General features: G+C 48.1%; 2 protein-coding genes across 4 annotated transcripts in view; both read right to left on the reverse strand.

Moving 5' to 3' along the window:
* The window catches only part of Nfatc3 (nuclear factor of activated T cells 3), a 57991-nt gene extending 55899 nt beyond the window's left edge, over nt 1-2092 (reverse strand). For all 3 annotated transcript variants that reach the window (XM_090357394.1, XM_090357395.1, XM_090357396.1), the window contains exon 1: nt 1715-2092. In XM_090357394.1, the coding sequence (XP_090213520.1) occupies nt 1715-1817 (103 nt within the window). In that variant the 5' untranslated portion in view covers nt 1818-2092. The remainder of the gene's footprint in view (nt 1-1714) is intronic.
* A 6899-nt stretch (nt 2093-8991) lies between these two features.
* The window catches only part of Dus2 (dihydrouridine synthase 2), a 40865-nt gene continuing 30364 nt past the window's right edge, over nt 8992-19492 (reverse strand). Inside the window, exons 11-16 of the mRNA XM_090357404.1 lie at nt 18678-18846; nt 15021-15142; nt 12506-12655; nt 11062-11149; nt 9972-10045; nt 8992-9752 (exon numbers count right to left, since the gene is read on the reverse strand). Of these exons, the coding sequence (XP_090213530.1) occupies nt 9515-9752; nt 9972-10045; nt 11062-11149; nt 12506-12655; nt 15021-15142; nt 18678-18846 (841 nt within the window). The 3' untranslated portion in view covers nt 8992-9514. The remainder of the gene's footprint in view (nt 9753-9971; nt 10046-11061; nt 11150-12505; nt 12656-15020; nt 15143-18677; nt 18847-19492) is intronic.

A 19492-nucleotide genomic window follows, 5' to 3' on the forward strand; every position in this document is an offset into this window, starting at 1 on the left:
AAGCTATTTTCATGGTTTTTAAATGTAATTTAATAATCTGAATGTACAGACAATTCCTATTTGTATGTTGACATTCCTTTATTATTTATTTTGGTTCACACTTCTATCAATCTAATACTTAACAGATAATATGCTCCAACCAAGTTTGTGCTGTTTGCCAATATCAACTGTTTATATTCTATATAACAAAAACACTAAGCTACTTTGTTCAGTCTCAATAACCTAAGTATAATGCCACTCCTTCCACAAATAACATTTTTCTTGTTTCTTTCTTTATGTAGTTTAATTTATTTGCCATTCCTGGGGCCTGAACTCCGCCTGGGTATTGTCCCTGAGCTTCTATTGTTCAAGGCTAGTACTCTACCACCACTTCTGGCTTTCTCTGCTTACTTGGTACTGAGAAGAATAGAACCCAAGGCTTCTTGTAGGCTAGGCAAGCACTACTGCAGAGCCACATTCCCAGCTCCCTGTAGCATGTTATGTTATATGTACCTTCCAACTATTTCTTTCCCAAAGTCATTGAGAAGCTTCAGTTCTTTATGCCCCAAGAATACTACAAAGTAATACCTTCAAAACAGTAAGTGCTCAAATGTTAGTAGAACTGAAAATAACTGCATCCAGCACATAGCTATTATAAATTATTCATTACATTGAAAAACACATCTAACACAAAGACTAAAAATGAACTGATAAAGCACTGCCCAGAGAATCCTTTTGGTTTCATGCTGACATAAAGTTTTCAATACAACTCTGGAATGATCTACTGAACATCAATACGAACAATTTTAAAAAATCACCTAATACTTAGAATAAATAGGGATTACACTGATACTTTTTTTTTAATTCGCCTGCATTTGCAAAAGAGAAACTACACTTGATGAACCACAATATTCCAAACCAGGTCACAGGAGAGCTTCAAGTCCCCAGTCATCCTGTTTCTATTTCCTGATTGGTCTGACCTGCCAGAATAATGGTGCCCAGCTTTTCCAATTTACGAACTCCTTCTTTAAAGTATCTCCATAGGACAGAGCTTTTTCTTAAAACAAGACTCGAAGAACTTTCTAGGAAAATGAGAAGCGTTTATTTTGTTTGTTAAAAAAAAAAAAGAAAATCTAAAACGCTTTTGCTGAAGCAAGAAAACTGTTTGCAGAAGTCCCGTTATCGTTACCCTATGAGTTCAGCGTGGCCCCAAAACGTGTCCAAGTGTAAAATATCCTGAAAACGTCCCTCTCCCAGCAAAGTAGATCTCAAGAAATACGTGTCCGCGTAGAACGAACCTCAAGAATGCGCACCTTTTGTCAATAATTTTTTTTTAACAAACTAAAATAAATGAGGACCCAAGTAAGCCTACCCTTTTCAGGGGCATTTTCTCTACACCGTGCGGGCAAAGCAACGACTAACAGACGCCACTCGAGCTGCGGCCCCGACCCTCCACCTCTCTTCTCCGGGCGTCCTCCGGCCTTTCACGTCCCGGGCTGGAGTCCCCCCCCCCCCCGCCCCGCGTTCACTTCTAGCCAAGCCCGAGGCCACTTCCACGTCGCAGGGATCCCACGCCTCCTCCTGGAATTCAATCCATCTTCCCTCGCCACCCGCGCGCGCACACACGCACACACACGGATTACCGGTGCCCGGACAACTGGAGTCGAGAGAAAGGACGAGCTCGCGTGCGGGAGACGAGGGGACGTTCCACCGTCCCGCCCGGCTCGACACCCACCTGCAGGCCGCGGGCCCGGGGGCGGCGGCGCCGGCGCCCCGTCCTCGCCAAAGACGAGTTTGAAGTCGAGCTCGTCGTGGGCGCCACAGTTTGCAGTAGTCATCGGCGTGGCCCGGGGTGCTGCGGCTCCTTCTTAGGCGGCGGCGGCGGCGGCGGCGGCGGCGGCGGCAGCAGCAGCGGCGGCGGCTCCTCAGCGCCGCTTCATGCCGGGCCGCGCCGGCCAAGAGGTCGCCGCTCCACGGCAAACTTTCCGGGCGGGGCCCGCACCACCACGCGCTCCGTTCCGAACTGAAAAGCTGGCCGAGCGCCGATCCGCACTACAAGACTCCAACACTGCTGGTCGCGGGGTGCCTAAGCCGACACCGTCGCTCGAGCCAAAGTTCCCCGCCCCCCAACTGTGGCCGCCGCCGCCGCCGCCGCCGCCGCCGCCGCCGCCGCCGCCGCCGCTGCCGGCGCGCTCCCGCGCCGAGTCGTGCACCTGGCCCCTCCCCCTGCCTCGCGCCCATCCGGCGGAGCCGCCCATAGGCTACTGGCGGCCGGGCCGCCCCGCCCCCTCGGCAGCCTCTCGCGCGACTCCCACTCGGCTCGGAGGAGGAAGTCACGTGAGCCGCGAACGCCGTCTCGGGAACTGTAGTTAGGCCTGTGTTCTCTCCGTGACTCCGGCCGCCGGGTGAGGGTGGAGCTCTCCAATTGGCTTGGGGAGTCCACCACAGGCCAATGGGGGAAGATCGCCTTCATTGGGCGGGGTTCACGTCGAGCGTTAGGTTAGGTTAAGAGTTAGGCAGTGCAGGGCCCGGCAGAGTTATTTACTCGAGGTTGTGTTGGGGGAGGCATCGAGGCGCCTCAGGATTCCCTGAACACCACCCACACCCACCTACCTCCACCCTGTCCTCGGTGGCGGTATCTCGACCGAGCCTCTGAAAGGTTGGTGGGGGAGCCCAGGGAAACCTGTCTTGTGTCTTGTTGAGTCTCCACTCGCAGACCCACTCCCATGGGGCCGCACCCCCAGCGTGTAGGCCGCGTCTCTGTGGCCAGACCAGCTGGTCTGTCCCTGGCTACAAGTTGAGCGGACTGGTTAGGGATGTCTCTTGTGAATGCGCCCCACGCAGCTCATGACTTCTGAGGCATAGCTATGAAAGGAGATACCAAACTGATGGCTGCCAGCGACTAGGAAGTGACACTGCCTGAAGAACCCGTGTTCGTGCTTGGCTCCCTCCCCAAGGGGCCTCTCTTCCCCTGAGATGGCCTAAGATACCATCTGGGGTCTGGGGACTCTGAGCCTGGCTTGTTTACTTAGGGCTCCTCCAAGGTGCATGATTACACAGGGAGTTGGGAGAAGCAGCAGTACCGGCCTCCCCCAGCTACACATCCCAGGCCCTGGACCCACAGGGCTGAACGCTCGTTGCTGGAGGAACTCAAGGCACTGTCTCAAAGGTGCAAGTGAGAAGTCTCAGAAAGATGCCACCAGATGCTGGTGGCTCATGCCTGTAATCCTAGCTACTCAAAGACTGAGACATGAGGAGCATTTGACACCTGCCAGGACAATAAAGTCTATGAGTTTTGGGTTTTTTTTTTTTTTTTTTGCCAGTCCTGGGCTTGAGCTCAGGGCCTGAGCACTGTCCTTGGGCTTTCTCAAGGTTAGAGCTCTACCACTTGAGCCTCAGCACCACTTCCGGCTTTTTTCTATGTATGTGGTACCGAGGAATCGAACCCGGGTCTTCATGCATGCTAGGCAAGCATGAACCACTAGGCCAAACTCCCGGCCCTGGGGGGTTTTTTTTTGTGGATTTTTTTTTTTGGGGGGGGGGGTTGGTTGTGGAACTTGAACTCGGCCTGGACACTTTCCCTGAGATCTTCAGCTAAAGGCTAGCACTCTACCATTTGAGCCACAGTGCCACCTCTGGTTTTCTGGTGGTTATTTGGAGATAAGCGTCTTACTGACTTTTGTGGCCGAATGGCTTTGAACCATGATCCTCAGATCACAGCCTCATGAGGAGCTAGGATCACAAGTGTGAGTCACAGGCAACTGTCTCCTTGAGGTTTTTTTATCCTCACAATTAACCACCAAAAAATTGGAAGTGGGGCTGTACCACAAGGTGGTGGAGCACCAGCCATGAGTGAGAAAGCTAAGGAACAGCACCCAAGCTCTGGGTTAAAGCCCCTCTACCAGCATGTGCAAGCACATATATATTGCTCACAACAAGGGCCCACAACATATACCACCCACAAAAGCTCCTAGAGAGAAAGGGTTAAGGTTTTTGTTGTTTTGTAATTGCAGGGCTTGAACTCAGGCCTGGGTGCTGTCTGAGCTCTTCAGATCAAGGCTACCACCCGGGAGCCACAGCCACTTGCGTTTTTTTCTAGTGGTTAATTGGACATGAGTCTTACAGACTTTAGTGCCTGAGCTGGCTTTGAGCCACGATTCTCAGATCTCAGCCTCCAAAGTAGGTAGGATTATAGGCATGAGCCACTGTGCTTGGCTAGGGTTAAGAGTTTCTTGCAACATCTCAGTGCCTTAGTAACTCCTGAGCTATCAGGGAGCACTCTAGGGTGAACCCAATTAGCCCTTCAGTCGGAAGAGTAGAAATGTTCTGAGCATGTAAGACACTCATCTTGAATTGGTTCATTCCTGCCAGTGGTCCTATGCTGGACCTGGGGAAGCAGACATAAACTGGTCTCCATTTAGAGTTGGAGAGAGAGGAATAGCATATTTATAGTCACTAAATAGAGATTAGAGCTGTACTAGAAGCTCTGAAGAGTTCCAAACCTCACCTGGCTACATGGCTTCCACAGGATGAGTATGAAGGTTTGCTCCAGGCAGAGAATAGATTTCCAAATACAGGAAGACCAGAAAGTATTTGCATTGGGCAGGAGCCAAAAGTACAGTTGGATAGGTAGATGAGACACTCTAGCAGGCCACTGCATAGTATCTGGGCTTTAGCTTGAGGACAACAGAAAACCATAGAAGAAATTATAGAAGAGCACTTACCTGGCTGCTACCTAGAAGGAAAATGAAAGGGGTGTGATTGGCAGTAGGCCTGAATGAAGATAGCCCATCTCTCACCTCCATTAGGACAACAGGTGTCAATGAGAGGGAGCCAAAGGCAGTAGGCTTTCCTGTCTTCAAGGGGTTAAAAGCCTTGAAGGCCTGAATGTAAAACTTGGGCCCACGGGGTGAGAATGTGGCTTAATAGTAGAGTGCTTGCCTAGCATGCTTAAAGCCCTAGGTCTGATTCCTCAGTACCACATAAACAGAAAAAGCCAGAAAGTGGTGCTGTGGATCACGTTGTAGAGTGCTAGACTTGAGCAAAAGCAGCTTAGGGACAGTGCCCAGGCCCTGAGTTCAAGCTCCAAGATTGGAAACAAACAAACTTAGTCCCAAATGCCATACTAACTCTCCCATCCTCTGCCTCAGAAAGATACTAGGCATTTTTTTTTGGTGGGTTATGAGGTTTGAACTCAGCGTGGGCGCTGTCCCTGAGCTCTTCAGCCAAGCCCCACTTCTCATTTTCTAGAGGTTACTTGGAGATAAGGTCCTTTTGTGCCTGGCTAGCTTTGAACCTTGATCCTCAGATCTCAGCCTACTGAGTAGGTAGGATTACAGGCAAGAGCCACCACACTTGGCTTAGGCATCATATTTTTAACCACACATATAATACATTTATTTTTCTTTTTGTCAGTTGTGGGTCTTGAACTCTGGGCCTGAGTGCTCTCTATGAGCTCTTCAGTTCAAAGCTAGTTTACCAAGCATAAACATAATTCTTGTAAGATGTAAGGTCTTCCCAAAAGTTTAGCCAAGCCAGTCAGTGGCTCATGCCTATAACCCTAACTACTCAGGAAGTGACATCTGAGAATCTTGGTTCAAACCCAGAAAAATCCCTGTGAGATTCTTATCTACCATTAACCACTAGGAAAAACTGGAAGTGGCGCTGTGGTTCAAAGTGGTAGTGTATTAGCCTAGAGCTCCAGGATAGCACCCAGGTCCTGAGTTCAAGCCTCATGACCAACCAAAAAAAAAAAAGGGTAGTCAGCTCACCTCCCATTCACATCTTCCTCCTCACCCCTCTCCATGTCACCTCGGCTGCCATCTGGAGTTTAAAAAAAAAAAAAAAAAAGGACCTTTACCTAGTCCCTTCCCCTCTCTGGACATGACTTCACCCGAACCAGAGCCTCAGGCCAAAGGGGAGGTGAGGTAGAAGGGAGACACTGTCTTGTCAGCTCCTAACTGCAGAGGAACCATAAGTAGACAGTGTGGAAAAAGCCATTCAGTAAATGCTTGGTGGTACATGCGTGTTCTCAGGCACTGAGTTTCTGATCTGGGGTAAACTCAGAATCTAATATGGAGTGATGAGGGCTAGGGCAGAGAAGACACCATTAACAGGAAACAAGTCATCTTTGTGAGTCAGGCAGTAATAACTGCCCCATCCTACCCAACCTACACATGCCAATATGCCCACTCTTTATATCCCCTAGGTACAAGGCCAAAGACCATGTCCTACGAGCTTCTCTTCAAGGTACTTTCAAAGCTCCTGCAGGTCATCTAACACACTCTGGGACCCTGTGAAATACAGGTATTTGGGGACAGTGCAGCAAATTGAACTCCAACATAGAGGCTACAGGGGTTTTTGTATACCATCTCTCTCTCTGCAGGACTGGGAAGAAGTGAAAACCATTTCTTTGCCACATGCTTAGGCTTGAGGCCCCACTGCTGAAGGCTCTTCAGTTTCTTAGAGCAATAGCAAGGTACAGCTTGGTCCAGCCCAGGGCCTTGTTTCACCCTTGGGAAAATAGAAGCCTTGGAAGAAATAGTTTATAAAAGTCCTCTCCATGCCATGCACCCCCTCACCTTGAGCTCTTGCTTTAATTTTCAAAGCCTGCACTCCATCCCTGTGCCGACACTGGCCAAAGAGGACACAAGGATTGCCCTTGAGTAGCTCAGAATCTGGCAGACAGGATTAAGATCAGCCAGCGACAACCTCAAAAGGTTAGTTGCTGAAGTCAGCAGAGGGTTAAGAAGAGAGGCCAGCACTTTGTCCTCTCACGCTGGGCTGAGGGGTTTGGACTTGGTCCAGAGGGCAGTCTGAGAGCCAGGGCAGAGTCCTTAACAGGAACAGCACCTGGGAAATCCTATGTGGGAGTCCAGACCTAAGAGATTCCCCCTTGTAACTGCACAAATCCAAGCCTTCTTATTGGATTTTTGGAAGCCTGTTACCCTCTCCAGACTTGCCTTCCCTCCAAGGTCATATCAAAACCATTTGTCCCTAAAATGTGATGAGCTCAGAAGAGGGCCTCAATTAAAGTTGCAAAATAAACTGGGACCAGTGGCTCATGCTTGTAATCCTAGCTAGTCAGGAGACTGGCTGAGAACTGAGGTTTGAAGCCATCCTGCAGGAAATTCTGTAAGGCTAATTAACTACCAAAATTGATGAAAGTGGAGTGGTGGCTCAAGTGGTAGCATGCTAGCCTTGAGCATACATGCTCAGGAACAGAGCTTAGGCCCTGAGTTCAAGTTTTAGAATTCGTACAAAACAAACAAACATAAAAAAGATGGATAAGAGCTGGCTCAAGCCTGTAATCCTAACTACTCAGGGTCATGGTTCAAAGTAAGCCCAATTCACCAAAGTTCGAAAGTCCGTGAGTCTCTTATCTCCAATTAACTACTAGAATTCCAGAAGTGGCGCTGTGGCTCAAGCAGCCTTGAACTGAATTGCTCAGGGGCAGCGACTAGGCTCAGAGTTCAAGCCGCCCCTCACCTTCCCCCCCCCAAAAAAACAACCCTCAGGAACAGACCCAGGCCCTAAATTCAATTCCTAGGACTAGTACCACTCTCCCCCCTCCACAGTAATTATAATAAAAAAAATTAAATGGTGCCTAAACCTTGGTGGCTAAGACTAGACTAAGGCTGTCTTCTTTCTAGGTGGGGCCTCTCCTCTAAGAGCACTAATCTTGAGAAGTCAGACTTGCCTCCACATGAAATGATACCATAGGCCAAGCAATGCCTCCATCACAGAGAGAACTTTTAATTTTCTAGTCAGCTTCATCTAGGCCAAAGGCAGCTGATCCAAGTCTCAGAGGAGAACTTCTGGGTAGAGAGGGCCAGAAGTGATTGCCCAAGATCAAAAGGGCAAGGGGCTCTGGGAGGAAGCTGAGTGAAGTATCCTTGTCTGCTCAAAGAAGAGCAAGTGTGGGTGGCAGGGTGGGGCAGCACCAGGGCTAAGGCAGAGCCTCACCCACCAAACCCTCGACTAAAGGACCAATAGAGTCAGAGCTTTTTGGCTAGGAAAGGTCTCACCCCTGAACACAGTCACTTCATGGCTGACCCAGAGAGATGTGGAGAAAAATGGGTTTGGCCTGGAGAGGAATCCTCCACCAGATAGAGGCTGGCAAAGAAAGCACACAACATGTTTACAGCAGAGGAAGTGGGGGTGGGGTATGAAAGGGACCTTTGGCCAGAACGCCCCTCCCAGTAAGTGGGGGAGGCCCCATGAGATGTGGTGGTAGCCCATTTGTTTGCTTCTCCCTGCCAAGAGGAAATTAAAGAGGCTCTGCCACTTCCTTCCGCCCTAAATGGTACTGGAGAGGGGAGGAGAAGAGGAGAGCTTAACCTGTGAATTGCAGTAGGCAAATTGCAATCTTTAGCAGCCTCTGTGCCCCTTGCCCAGGGCAGGCTCTTCATCATGCCTAAGCATGCTAGGCAGCTGTCGGTTTAAAAGAAACTCTTGCGGGCTGGGAATGTGGCCTAGTGGCAGAGTGCTTGCCTAACATGCATGAATTTCTGGGGTTGATTCCTCAGTAGCACACAAATAGAAAAGCCAGAAGTAATGCTGTGGCTCAAGTAGCAGAGTGCTAGTCTTGCATAAAAGCAGCTCAAGGACAGTGCGCAGGCCCTGGTTACAATCTCCAGGCCTGGCCAAAAAAAAAAAAAAAAGACGAAAGAAAGAAAGGGAAAAAAAAACCTTGGGAATCACACCAATCCCTGACCCCAAGACCTCTGTGCTGGTCCTTTATGCGTGCCAAATTCCACAGTACCAATCCTTCCTCCACAGAACTTCGAATCAGGAAAGTCATCTGGGGTACCTTAAGTTTCCCATCAGTAGAATGGGTCTCTTGGACTTTCCTGGTTGAGCCAAAGTTATCTCCAAGCACCACCATCATTCCTATAAGGATGAGCAGGGATCATGATTTGAGCATCGCTAGTTCTGAACAGAGGATAGGAAGAGAACAATTATGCCAGAACACAGTCCTATGTATTAAAGATATCCAAAACTGCGTCAGTCTTGGAGGAGGGTGTCTTTATTGCACTGTACCAATGTCAAATTGAAGGGGGCCAACTGAAAAGCTTATTTCTCAAAGAAAGTACTCAGGGCAGGGCCGGGAGTTTGGCCTAGTGATAGAGTGCTTGCCTAGCATGCATGAAGACCTGGGTTGGATTCCTCGGTACCACATTCACAGAAAAATGCCGGAAGTGGTGCTGAGGTTCAAGTGGTAGAGCTCTAGCCTTGAGAAAGTCCAAGAACAGTGCTCAGGCCCTGAGCTCAAGCCCGGGATTGGGGTTGGGGGGGTTGGGGGGGGAAGTACTTAGGGCATTGGAAACTTAGCTCTGCCACTCAGACTCATCAGAAGAGACAGGATCACCCCTGAGCACTCCTTGCCTAGTTCTCTATGCTGACAGCCTGTTCTTGGACATGGACCTCTAACTCCTGTGAGGTAGGAGCAAATTGTCTGATGGCATTTGGTTTGTGCTCTAGCATTCAGTCACCTTTAGGGCTGGGCTTATAGAGGAAGGGACAAGGACAATAGTCACCAGCCTTCCACGGGGTTGTCTTCACCACTTCCAAAGGCCACAAAGGATTTCTTGTATAGATCCCCAGGCATTGCTGGCTCCTGAGCCCTGGGGTAGCTGAGGTCTTGGTCAAGGTCCTCCCGCTTGCGTTTGTACAAGGAAGAAGTCTCTTCAACCACACGACCCTCAGGGAGGCCCAGGCTCCGCAGACAAACGATGGCTGCAGTTTGTTCTGCCAGTTTCTTAGACTTATCCCTGGGCAGATGAGGCACAGGGTAATGAGACAAGTGAGCAAAAGACTAGAGACTGGAAGGCCAGACTCCATGCACCCTTGACAAAGATGTTAACGAAATTAAGTTAGAGATCATAATCCAGGGATATCAGTACCCACAAAAACCATCCACCCAGCTCTCCCAGGGCCCCATGCTGGATTCCGGTTCCCCAAGCCTCAAACTCTCTGATAAGGAAACTTACCACAAGGTGGACTGGTACTTTTTGTCAGCGACAGTGACAATAGAGCAGAATAGGCGATCTAGTGGTCGCTGGACCTGATCCAGTGAGAGGAAAGGAAACAGGTTGCTCACTTTCCTCATGACTTCAGAGGCAGATAGAGGGAAGTACTATCAACCTAGGTCAAATGAAGGCTGCTGATCACATGCTCCTCCCATGCAAAAGTGTCTGATGTATCTTCCAGGAAACACAGGCAGATATACAAATTGACAATGATACCGAATATGTCTGGAGGTCTGTTGAGGATCTCAGTGCCCTTAGCTGTGTATGAGTGTACGAGGAGGCCTCCTCCTGACATCTAGATGGTCCATATATCCCCAAATGAAGAGTCTACCAGATGGCAATAGAGAGGGAACAAGGATGGTGACAGAGAAGGCACACCTGGCAAAGGGATCAGGTGATGTAGCTGCAACAGAGAGCTGAGTGGATGGGACCTGCAGCAGCAAGGCATGTGAGAGGCCCTGCGCTCTGTGCTGAAGTCACTGGGGAGTGTAGGGGAGACAGAGGTTAGATTTGCTTCCCAAAAGTCACTTTGGATAGAAATGCAGGTATAGTTCAAATGGAAGAGCACTAATCTTGAATGCAAAAGTCAAATAAGAATGCAAGGCCCTATGTTCAAGCCCAAGTACTATCACACACACACACACGTGCCACATTGGTAGAAGGGGACACAAGACCATAAGTCTGAGGCCAGAAAACCAGTCCAAAAGAGGCAGAATAGCCTCAACAAGGCATTGCTATGGTGACCAAAAGAAGTGAAGCAAGACTGTCTCAAGATTTCAACCCCCAAAATCCCATGTCTTAAATACAGTTCTGTGCCCTGTTGGTGGAGGCCAGATCCAAAGATATATATGGCAGAATTGGACACAAGCCAAGATCTGAAGGGAGGTCAGTCAGTAATTGAACCCATCATCAGCAATTCTGCACAACCATGAAGGCAAGGCTGCCAAGTAGCTTGGAGTTGAGGATATAAACTGCAGATGAGCTGCAGTGATGGCTTCTGTGGTGGGAACATCGTGGCTGGCTGCAGGGCATACCTCAGGCAGGAGCTTACCGTTTCATACACAGGCTGTGCCAACTTTTCTCTACGGCACCACTCCAGGAGACACATCTTGGGGGTGATTTGGGGTGGGTAAGCTCTCCTGGGAAAAAAAGGACAATCAATGCCTACCTATCACTTCTTTTTTCCTTTTTACAGGCATGAGCCACATGCCAGCAAGATAAGCTTTTTTCATGTGTGAGAATTGGAGGAGCAGGAAGAGCAACCCCTAGCTCTCTGAGTCCTAGTTTGGAAAACAGCCTTCAGCAACCATGAAGGAAGGTTGTTTACCTAGCAAGGTGGAGATGGGAAATGTAGGTGGTCACACAATGGTCTCAGTGTCCACTTTGATTCTATTTGTGGAGTGCAGGATATTCTGCTGTGCCAGAGACATAAATGACTCTGGCTTCAGAGCCAGTCTATGACAAGGTAGGTAGGACATACTCCAAGTTCCACTGAGAGCTCTCTGGCATATGATTGCCCAACAGCTGTCTTCCCACTCTATACCAAGTTTCCCTGCAGACAAGATTGGCTTCTGGTCTGAGCATTGGGACTGGAGAAAGGTTCAGATTCAGATGGTAGCAGACAAGGATGAGAGTACCACTCAAAGATGAGTCACAATCTGAGGGATAAATCAATCTGAGGCTACTTTCTGCCTAATGAGAGCACCCTTGGGCTGATGGGGGATAAAGGGATAGAAGCAAGGGTACAAAGTCAAATGAGGACGAGCCTCCTGGAGCTGTCGAGGAGCTCCAAGAGAACAGTATAGACTTTTAGAAAGAGAAGACAAATCCCCTTGCTCCAAATTGTGAAAGATGGGAGGTCAGGGAAGAAGTGAGTTCAGGGGGAGAAACATGACCAGAAATGACAGAAAATGCCAGAATGGTGCTGTGGCTCAAGTGGTAGAGTGCTAGCCTTGAGAAAGCTCAAGGACAGTGCTTATGCCCTGAGTTCAAGCCCCAGGACTGGCAAAAAAAAAAAAAAAAAAAAAGTGATTTCAGTCACCCTGGGGACCACATGCCACATGTATAACCGCACCAGTGCTCCCTGGGCTTCTAGGACTGTCTTCCCTGACAGAATCTTCTTTAAAATGCAGAAAATTGGGGCTGGGAGTTTGGCCTAGTGAGTGGTAGAATGCTTGCCTAGCATGCCCAAAGACCCAGGTTTGACTCCTTGGCACCACATACATAGAAAAAACATTGGAAGTGGTGCTGAGGCTCAAGTGGTAGAGCTCTAGCCTTGAGAAAGTCCAAGGACAGTGCTCAGGCCCTAAGCTCAAGCCCAGGACTGGCAAAAATAAATGAATAAATGCAGAAAATTGGGAACAAATATTCAAACCAAGGAGACCAATTATCCCTAAGCTTGACATTAACCACATACACCACAACCGCCTTGCTGGTTCACTCAAGACTTGAGGGCATAGGCCCTGGCCCATGCTGAGGCCAAGCTGAAAACCTACCGGTCAAACCTGACAGCCATCTTAATGACACCAGTGATATCTTCAGCTGACTCTTCTACCTCCTCTGGAGTCCTGGCCAGGAGGTCAGCCCGCCGGACATCCAGCTCCCGTGTGGTCTCCTCATAAAAGGCACCAAGCCCAAAGGCTTCACTTCAGAGGAAGAAACCGAGTAAGATGGACACCTTAGTAAAGTAACATCCAGCCACTGCAGGATGCCAGGAAAACTCAAACTGAGAAATTCCCATACCACATACACAAAAACTAAACCAGGACCTAGTCAAAGAAGGTACTTCCTGGGATCAACCTGGACTTGAAGGTGGAAAATAAATTTAAAACCCTGAGCATGGACACTGAAGGGAAGGTGGTATAGTTAGTAAAGTTTCTAGAGATCATCTCGATGACCACACAGGAAGGTATCTGTAGATAGCCATGACTGAGTTGACCTATGCTGGAGGATGGGGACTATAGAAGGAAGATACTGAGGTCTGACAACAGAAGGGTTCTTCACTGTCCAGTTGCACAGGCCTTTCCTGAAATAAGAAGGCATTGAGATCTAGCTGCTTAAACTATGTATAATAGGGACAGAAACAATGTCACAAGGTATGTGAGAAGGGTTCTGGTAGGGCTTTCCCTTTTAAGAAGAAGCATTGTGTGTATTGGGGCTTGAACTCAGCACTGGAGCACTGTCCCTTAGCTGTTTCATACAAGGCTGTCAGTCTACCACTTGAGTCATGGATTTACTTTTAATTTTTTGAAGGTTAATCAGAGATAACAGTCTCATGAGGATTTTCCTGCTCAGACTGGCTTCAAACCATGATCCTGTGATCTCAGCTTCCTCTGAGTAGCTAAGATTACAGGTATAAATCATCAACATCTAGCTCTAGGAGGAAGGTAGGAAGACACCCCTATCTCCACCCCGTGACAAATGTGGAGACTGCCTTGAAGAGCTATGGAAGCAGACATGAAAACAAAAGCTACCATAGCCAGGATTAGGCTAAATTGTAAAGAGCTCTCTGGTGCCTAAGTTGGAGCTACATCAGATCAAGAAAACCAGTGGGAACGGGGCTAGGAGATTCTTTTTTTTTGGTCATGGGGCTTAGACTCTGGGCTTGACACTGTCCCTGAGCTCTTCAGCTCAAGGTTACCACCCTACCCCTTGAGCCACAGTGCCACTTCTGGTTTTTTCTAGTGGTTAACTGGAGATAAGAGTCTCTCAGTCTTTAGTGCCCAGGCTGGCTTTGAGCCACAATCCTCAGATCTAAGCCTCCTGAGTAGTTAGGATTACAGGCATGAGCCACCTCATCTGGCTATGAGATTCTTATCTCCAATAAACTACTCCAAAAAGCCAGAAGTGGCACTCTGGCTCAACTGTAGAGTTGCAGCCCTGAGTACAGAGGCTCAGGGACATCCCCCAGGCCCTGAGTTCAAGCCTCATGACCACCCACAAAAGAAAGAAAAGCAGGGGGCTGGGAAGGTGGCTTAGTGGTAGAAAGCTTGCTTAACATTCATGAAGCCCTGGATTTCATTCTTCAGTACCACATAAACAGAAAAAGCCAGAAGTGATCCTGTGGTTCAAGTGGTAGAACATTTGTCTTGAGGAAAGAAGTTCAAAGATAGCACCCAGGCCCAGGGTTCAAACCCCAAGACCAGGAGGCGGGGGAAAAAACAATAGGCAGCCTCTCAGACTGCAGCATGGTAAGTGTATGAGTATAGACGAGGGGCTTCATTCTACAACTCTGCCTTCCTTGACCAATGGATTTGGTTGGCCTGATATATGACAAGTCCACTAATGGAAAATCCTTCTTCCTCAGGAATTCTCAAACCTATTCTCTCCTATCTCCTCTCCCCCAACCCCAACTTCCTTCCAGTACTGGTGCTTGAACTTAGGACTTTTTTTCCTCAGTCCTGGGGCTTGTACTCAGAGCCTGGGTACTATTCTTGTACACTTTTTGCTCAAGGCTAATGCTCTACCACTTGAGCCACAGTGCCACTTTCAGCTTTCTCTATGTATGTGGTACTGAGGAACTGAACCCAGGGCTTTGCGCATGCTAGGCAAGCACTCTACCACTAGGCTACCCTTCTGGCTCATAGGAATAACTTTTGTTGTTCAATGCTAGTACTCTACCACTTGAGCCACAACTCCACTTCCAACTTTTTGCTGGTTAATTAGATGTGAATCTTGGGGATTTTTCTGCCCAGGATGTCTTTGAACCTTAGCCTTCTGAGTAACTAGGATTACAGGGGTTGAGCCACCAATGCCAAACTAATCCTTTGTATTCTCCACTCTATTAGGGACCTATTTCCTCAAACTATACTTGTGAGATCAGTCCAAAGATGGAGTGCTTGAAAGCTTTTAAAACTCTCCCTTCTGTAATGGCAAAGCTTACAACCATCCCATTCTTATACATCCACATCCAGAAACCTTTTACATGATTTCCCCCAGTCAGCTTAGAGCTCAAGGTCAAGCCTAGGAAGTGTCTACAAGGACAGATGGAGAGCCCAATGCCTTTCTTACCAAATTTCCTGGGAAGACTGGGCGGCATGGAGCAACCTTCCCTGGGGTGACTCCAACTGCTCCCGGAGCATCTGGCACAAGCAGTACTTGGTGTTGGTGTAGTGGTTGTCATACTGCACTGCCTACGAGAAGAACTGGCATGGGCCCATCTGCTGCCAGAAAGCACTGAGGCCCAAACTAGGCTAGGCTGGCAGGGGAGTAAGCTCCAAGGGGACATCAGTGTGTTTGCAGCTGAAGCAATGTGACCTCATTTTAGAGGCATTTCTACTCTTCCATCTACTCCACTTCTGGTAAAGAGTTTGAGGGTGATAGCTAAAGGCCAAGACCAGAAGCACACTTTCCAGACAGTCTACCTGGGTCTGAAGTATAGATTATACCCTCTGCCTCAGAGCTAAGCATCTTCTAATGTAGGGAGTAGGGGACACAGCAAATTTCATAAGAAGAGTATAATCCTTCTATTCCTCATCACCAGGGTGAACACCTGTCCCCCAAGTATTGATGAGCCTCTCTCTGACTTCCCCCATGCATAGGGCATTCACATGCTTTTCCTGGCTTTTTGTGTATGTACATAAAAGATGTGGATAGTATTCCATTCCATAGTACATTTCCTATCTTTTTAGGTATGTACACAAAAGATACAGCTAGTACTCCATACCACAATCTGAGCAGCAAGGCTTAGGGAAGCAAGAAGATAGTCCTAGTGATATCCTAGAAGCCCACCCAGCAGGACAGGAGAACAGTAGTGGATTAGGGCTGTCTGCACAACCCTCCAGAAGCCCCTCCCTTCCTCTACCTCCTGCTGTACACTATTTTAGAATCTCCACCTGGGCCTATGCCTGACATCATAGAATATTTAGGGAATAAAGCAGGGAATAAGTTTGTAAGTCCTAACCTGAGGCAGACCATGATTCAACTTGTTAAAGCCAAAAGGTACCTGGCTAGACAAGAAGTAGCCTTGCGGATGCTTAAGGCTACTCTCCCCTTCTCTGTGACAACACAGCTCTCCAGAGCTGCCAAGGGAGGGTTGAGCAGGGTGATAACATCACCTTTCACCCAGTGAGCAGGCTCAACACTGCTCAACATGTCTTCTCTGCTACATATTTGCCAGCTGGCCAGAAGAGCTGGACAGCTCATCTCTGCTGAGGGAAAGTGCCTTGCCTCTCTAGCTGACCCAATCTGCTGAAGAGATAATGGGCTCTAATCCACTCAAAACCACACTCAGAACCAAGGAGATTCTGCAGGGCTACAGCACTGGAGAAGAGAGGCTCTAGGACAGAAGCTGCTCAGAACTGGATACAGGCCTCAGAGCCACTTACCATCACCAGCCATAGCCATGCTCACAAGCCATGTCACAGCTACCCAGGCATGGCCATAGCTTGGAGAGAGCAGAGGACAGTTCCATTCAGGGTGGTCACTAGGACTGAAAAAGAAGGTAGACAAGACAAGGGCCCCCTCCCCCGCTCAGGACAAACTCACTGTGTGAGTGTGCCTTCCTCTTCCTCCAACTCACTATGTCTGCCCATGTATATATGTCCAACTGATCCTAGAAACCCATAGTGTCCCAGGATTGTGACAAAGAGCCTAGAAAGTAAAATCATCAAAAACTTCCTTTGCAAGGAAATGCCCTAGGCACAACCATCAAGCTCCTAGTGAGAAGACGTGCCTTGGAAATACTATTGCCAGACTAGTGTGGTTGTGCACATCTGTAACCCAGGCATTCAAGAGGCAAAGAAAGGAGGATCACCATTTCAGTCATCCTGAGCGACCCAATGAGACCCTACCTCAAAAACTGAAAAGAAAAAGCTATTCTGGCTGGGTGCTAGTACATCACACCTGTAATTCTAGTTACTCAGAACGCTGAGGTCTTAGGATCATGGTTTAAAACCAGCCTAGTCAGGAAAAACCATGAGGTTCTTACCTCAAACTACTCCAAAAAAGCCAGAAGTGGCTGTGATGCAAGTGGTAAAGCACTAGCCTTGAGAAAAAGAATGTTGGATGCCAGTGGTCTACTCCTATAATCCTACTAAGGAGGCTTGATCTTAAGGATCGTGGTTCAAAGCCAGCTTAGGCAGAGAAGTTGGTGAGACTCTCACCTCCAATAAACTACTCAGAAAAAGCCAGAAGTGGCTCTGTCCCTCAAGTAGTAGAGTACTTGCCCTGAGTACAAAGAGGCTCAGAGATGGGGACTATGCCTTGAGTTCAAGCTTCAGGATGAAAGAAAGAAAGAAAGAAAGAAAGAAAGAAAGAAAGAAAGAAAGAAAGAAAGAAAGAAAGAAAGAAAGAAAGAAAGAAAGAAAGAAAGAAAGAAAGAAAGAAAGAAAGAAAGAAAGAGAGAGAGAAAGAAAGAAAGAGAAAGAAAGAAAGAGAAAGAAAGAAAGAAAGGGGAGAGAGAGGGAGAGAAAGAGAGAGAGGGAGAGAAAGAGAGAGAGAGAGAGAGAGAGAGGAAGAAGAAGAAGGAGGAGGAGGAGGAGGAGGAAGAGGAGGGAGAGAATTTCAGGGACAGTACTCAGGCCCCAAGTTCAAGCACCAGGATCAGTATTTTTAGAAAAGAAAAAGGAGGGGGGGTGGAAGAAGGGAAGTAAGGAGGAAGGAAGGAGAGGGAGAGGGGGAGGGAGGAGGGAGAGAGGGAGGGAGGAAGAGAGACGGAAAGAGAGGGAGAGAGAGAACACAGGCAAGAAAGTAAGCAAGCATAAGCAAGCTATTCTGTAAAGAAAGGATTAAAGTTAAGCTATTCCCTAACTCATAGCAAAACATTCTGAGAATTATATAAAGAAACATGGAGTTTTTTGCGCCAGTCGTGGGCTTGAAATCAGAGCCTGAGTGCTGTCCCTGAACTTTCTTATTCAAGATTATGCCAGTCCTGGGCTTGAGCTCAGGGTCTGAGCACCGCACCGTTCTTGGACTTTCTCAAGGATAGAGCTCTACCACTTGAGCCTCAGCACCACTTTCAGCTTTTTCTATGTATGTGGTACCGAGGAATCGAACCCGGGTCTTCATGCATGCTAGGCAAGCACTTTACCACTAGGCCAAACTCTCAGCCCTAGCTTTTTTTTAATCCTTAATTGGAGATAACAGCCTCACAATCTTTCATGCCTGGGCTGACTTTGGATAGTGATCCTCACTCAGATCTCAGCCTCCCGATTGGCTAGGACTATAGGTGTGAGCCACCAGCAACCTGGCAACAATAGAAAAGTTTTAACGGATCTGGAAGGCTGTCTCTATGGAGATAAACTGTAATCTGTCCTGAGCAACAATAGCTACAATGGCTCCTACTGCCTGTGGCTGCACTTTTGGTGACGTAGAAGCATGTCTGTTTTCAGTGACAAAGAACTTCATTGTCTATTGTCCATGTGCATGATGTGTGTATATATGGGGTGTGAGAAATAGTATCAGGTGCTGCTCAGCAGCATCCTAGATCTAGGAAGTCCTTTCAGATCACCTGCATATCCCTAGCAGCTTTAGAAGGAGGTGATGGTAGGAGCACACTCCCAGAATTCTCTCTGCATGTCAGCTAGGAAGGCCAAATGCTGTACCAGGTATCAGAACTCACAACAAAAGAAGAGGAGCAATAGGGACTGCTGGCACCTACAGGTCCCCACAAAGTGCTCTTGGCAAGAACTTGGCAGATAGTAAGAAATGATGGCTTTGAAAACGTACATATCTGATATACTTCTTCATGACCTCTTCCAGGGGCCGAGGACCATCCTTGAGGAAGATGGATGGGTTCCACATGGCTGACCGGGCCACCATCACTGAAGAGGCAGCTGTGGCTCGTCGAAAGTCCTCTATGTCCAAATGGCTCTGGATGTGGTCGTGAGATCCACCACTACAAATCAACAAGGACTAGGGGTGTCTGCATCACAGAACCTGATAGCATTTTCAGAAGAAAGGCAACTCCCAGATTTGCCACTCATTAACTGTATGACCTCTTCAGCTATCAGAACTTCAGTAAAAGTAAGATTATAATGTGTACCCTATTATGAAGTTAGGAGCCCTGGGTGAGAAAAAAAAATATGTAAAGTACCTTGAACTATGCCTGGCATTTAACAGGTATTCTAGAAATTTTACATTCCTTTTCCCTCATCTGAAACAGTGCCCATGGGGCTGGGAGTTTGGCCTAGTGGTAGAGTGCTTGCCTAGCATGCACAAAGACCCAGGTTCAATTTCTCAGTACCACATACATAGAAAAAGCCAGACGTTGGGCCAGGAGTTTAGCCTAGTGGTAGAGTGCTTGCCTGGCATGCACGAAGACCTGGGTTCGATTCCTCAGTACCATATACATAGAAAAAAGCCAGAAGTGGTGCTGAGGCTGGAGTGGTAGAGCTCTAGCCTTGAGAAAGTTCAAGGACAGTGCTCAGACCCTGAGCTCAAGCCCGGACTGGCACAAAAAAAAAAAAATTCCAGAAGTGAACTAGTGAGCTGGGCACCATGGCTCATGCCTGTAATTGTAGCTACACAGGAGGCTGAGATCT

This window comes from Megascapheus bottae, chromosome 24 (genome assembly GCF_031878675.1).
Source record: "Megascapheus bottae isolate mThoBot1 chromosome 24, mThoBot2.hap1, whole genome shotgun sequence".
Lineage (NCBI taxonomy): Eukaryota > Metazoa > Chordata > Mammalia > Rodentia > Geomyidae > Megascapheus > Megascapheus bottae.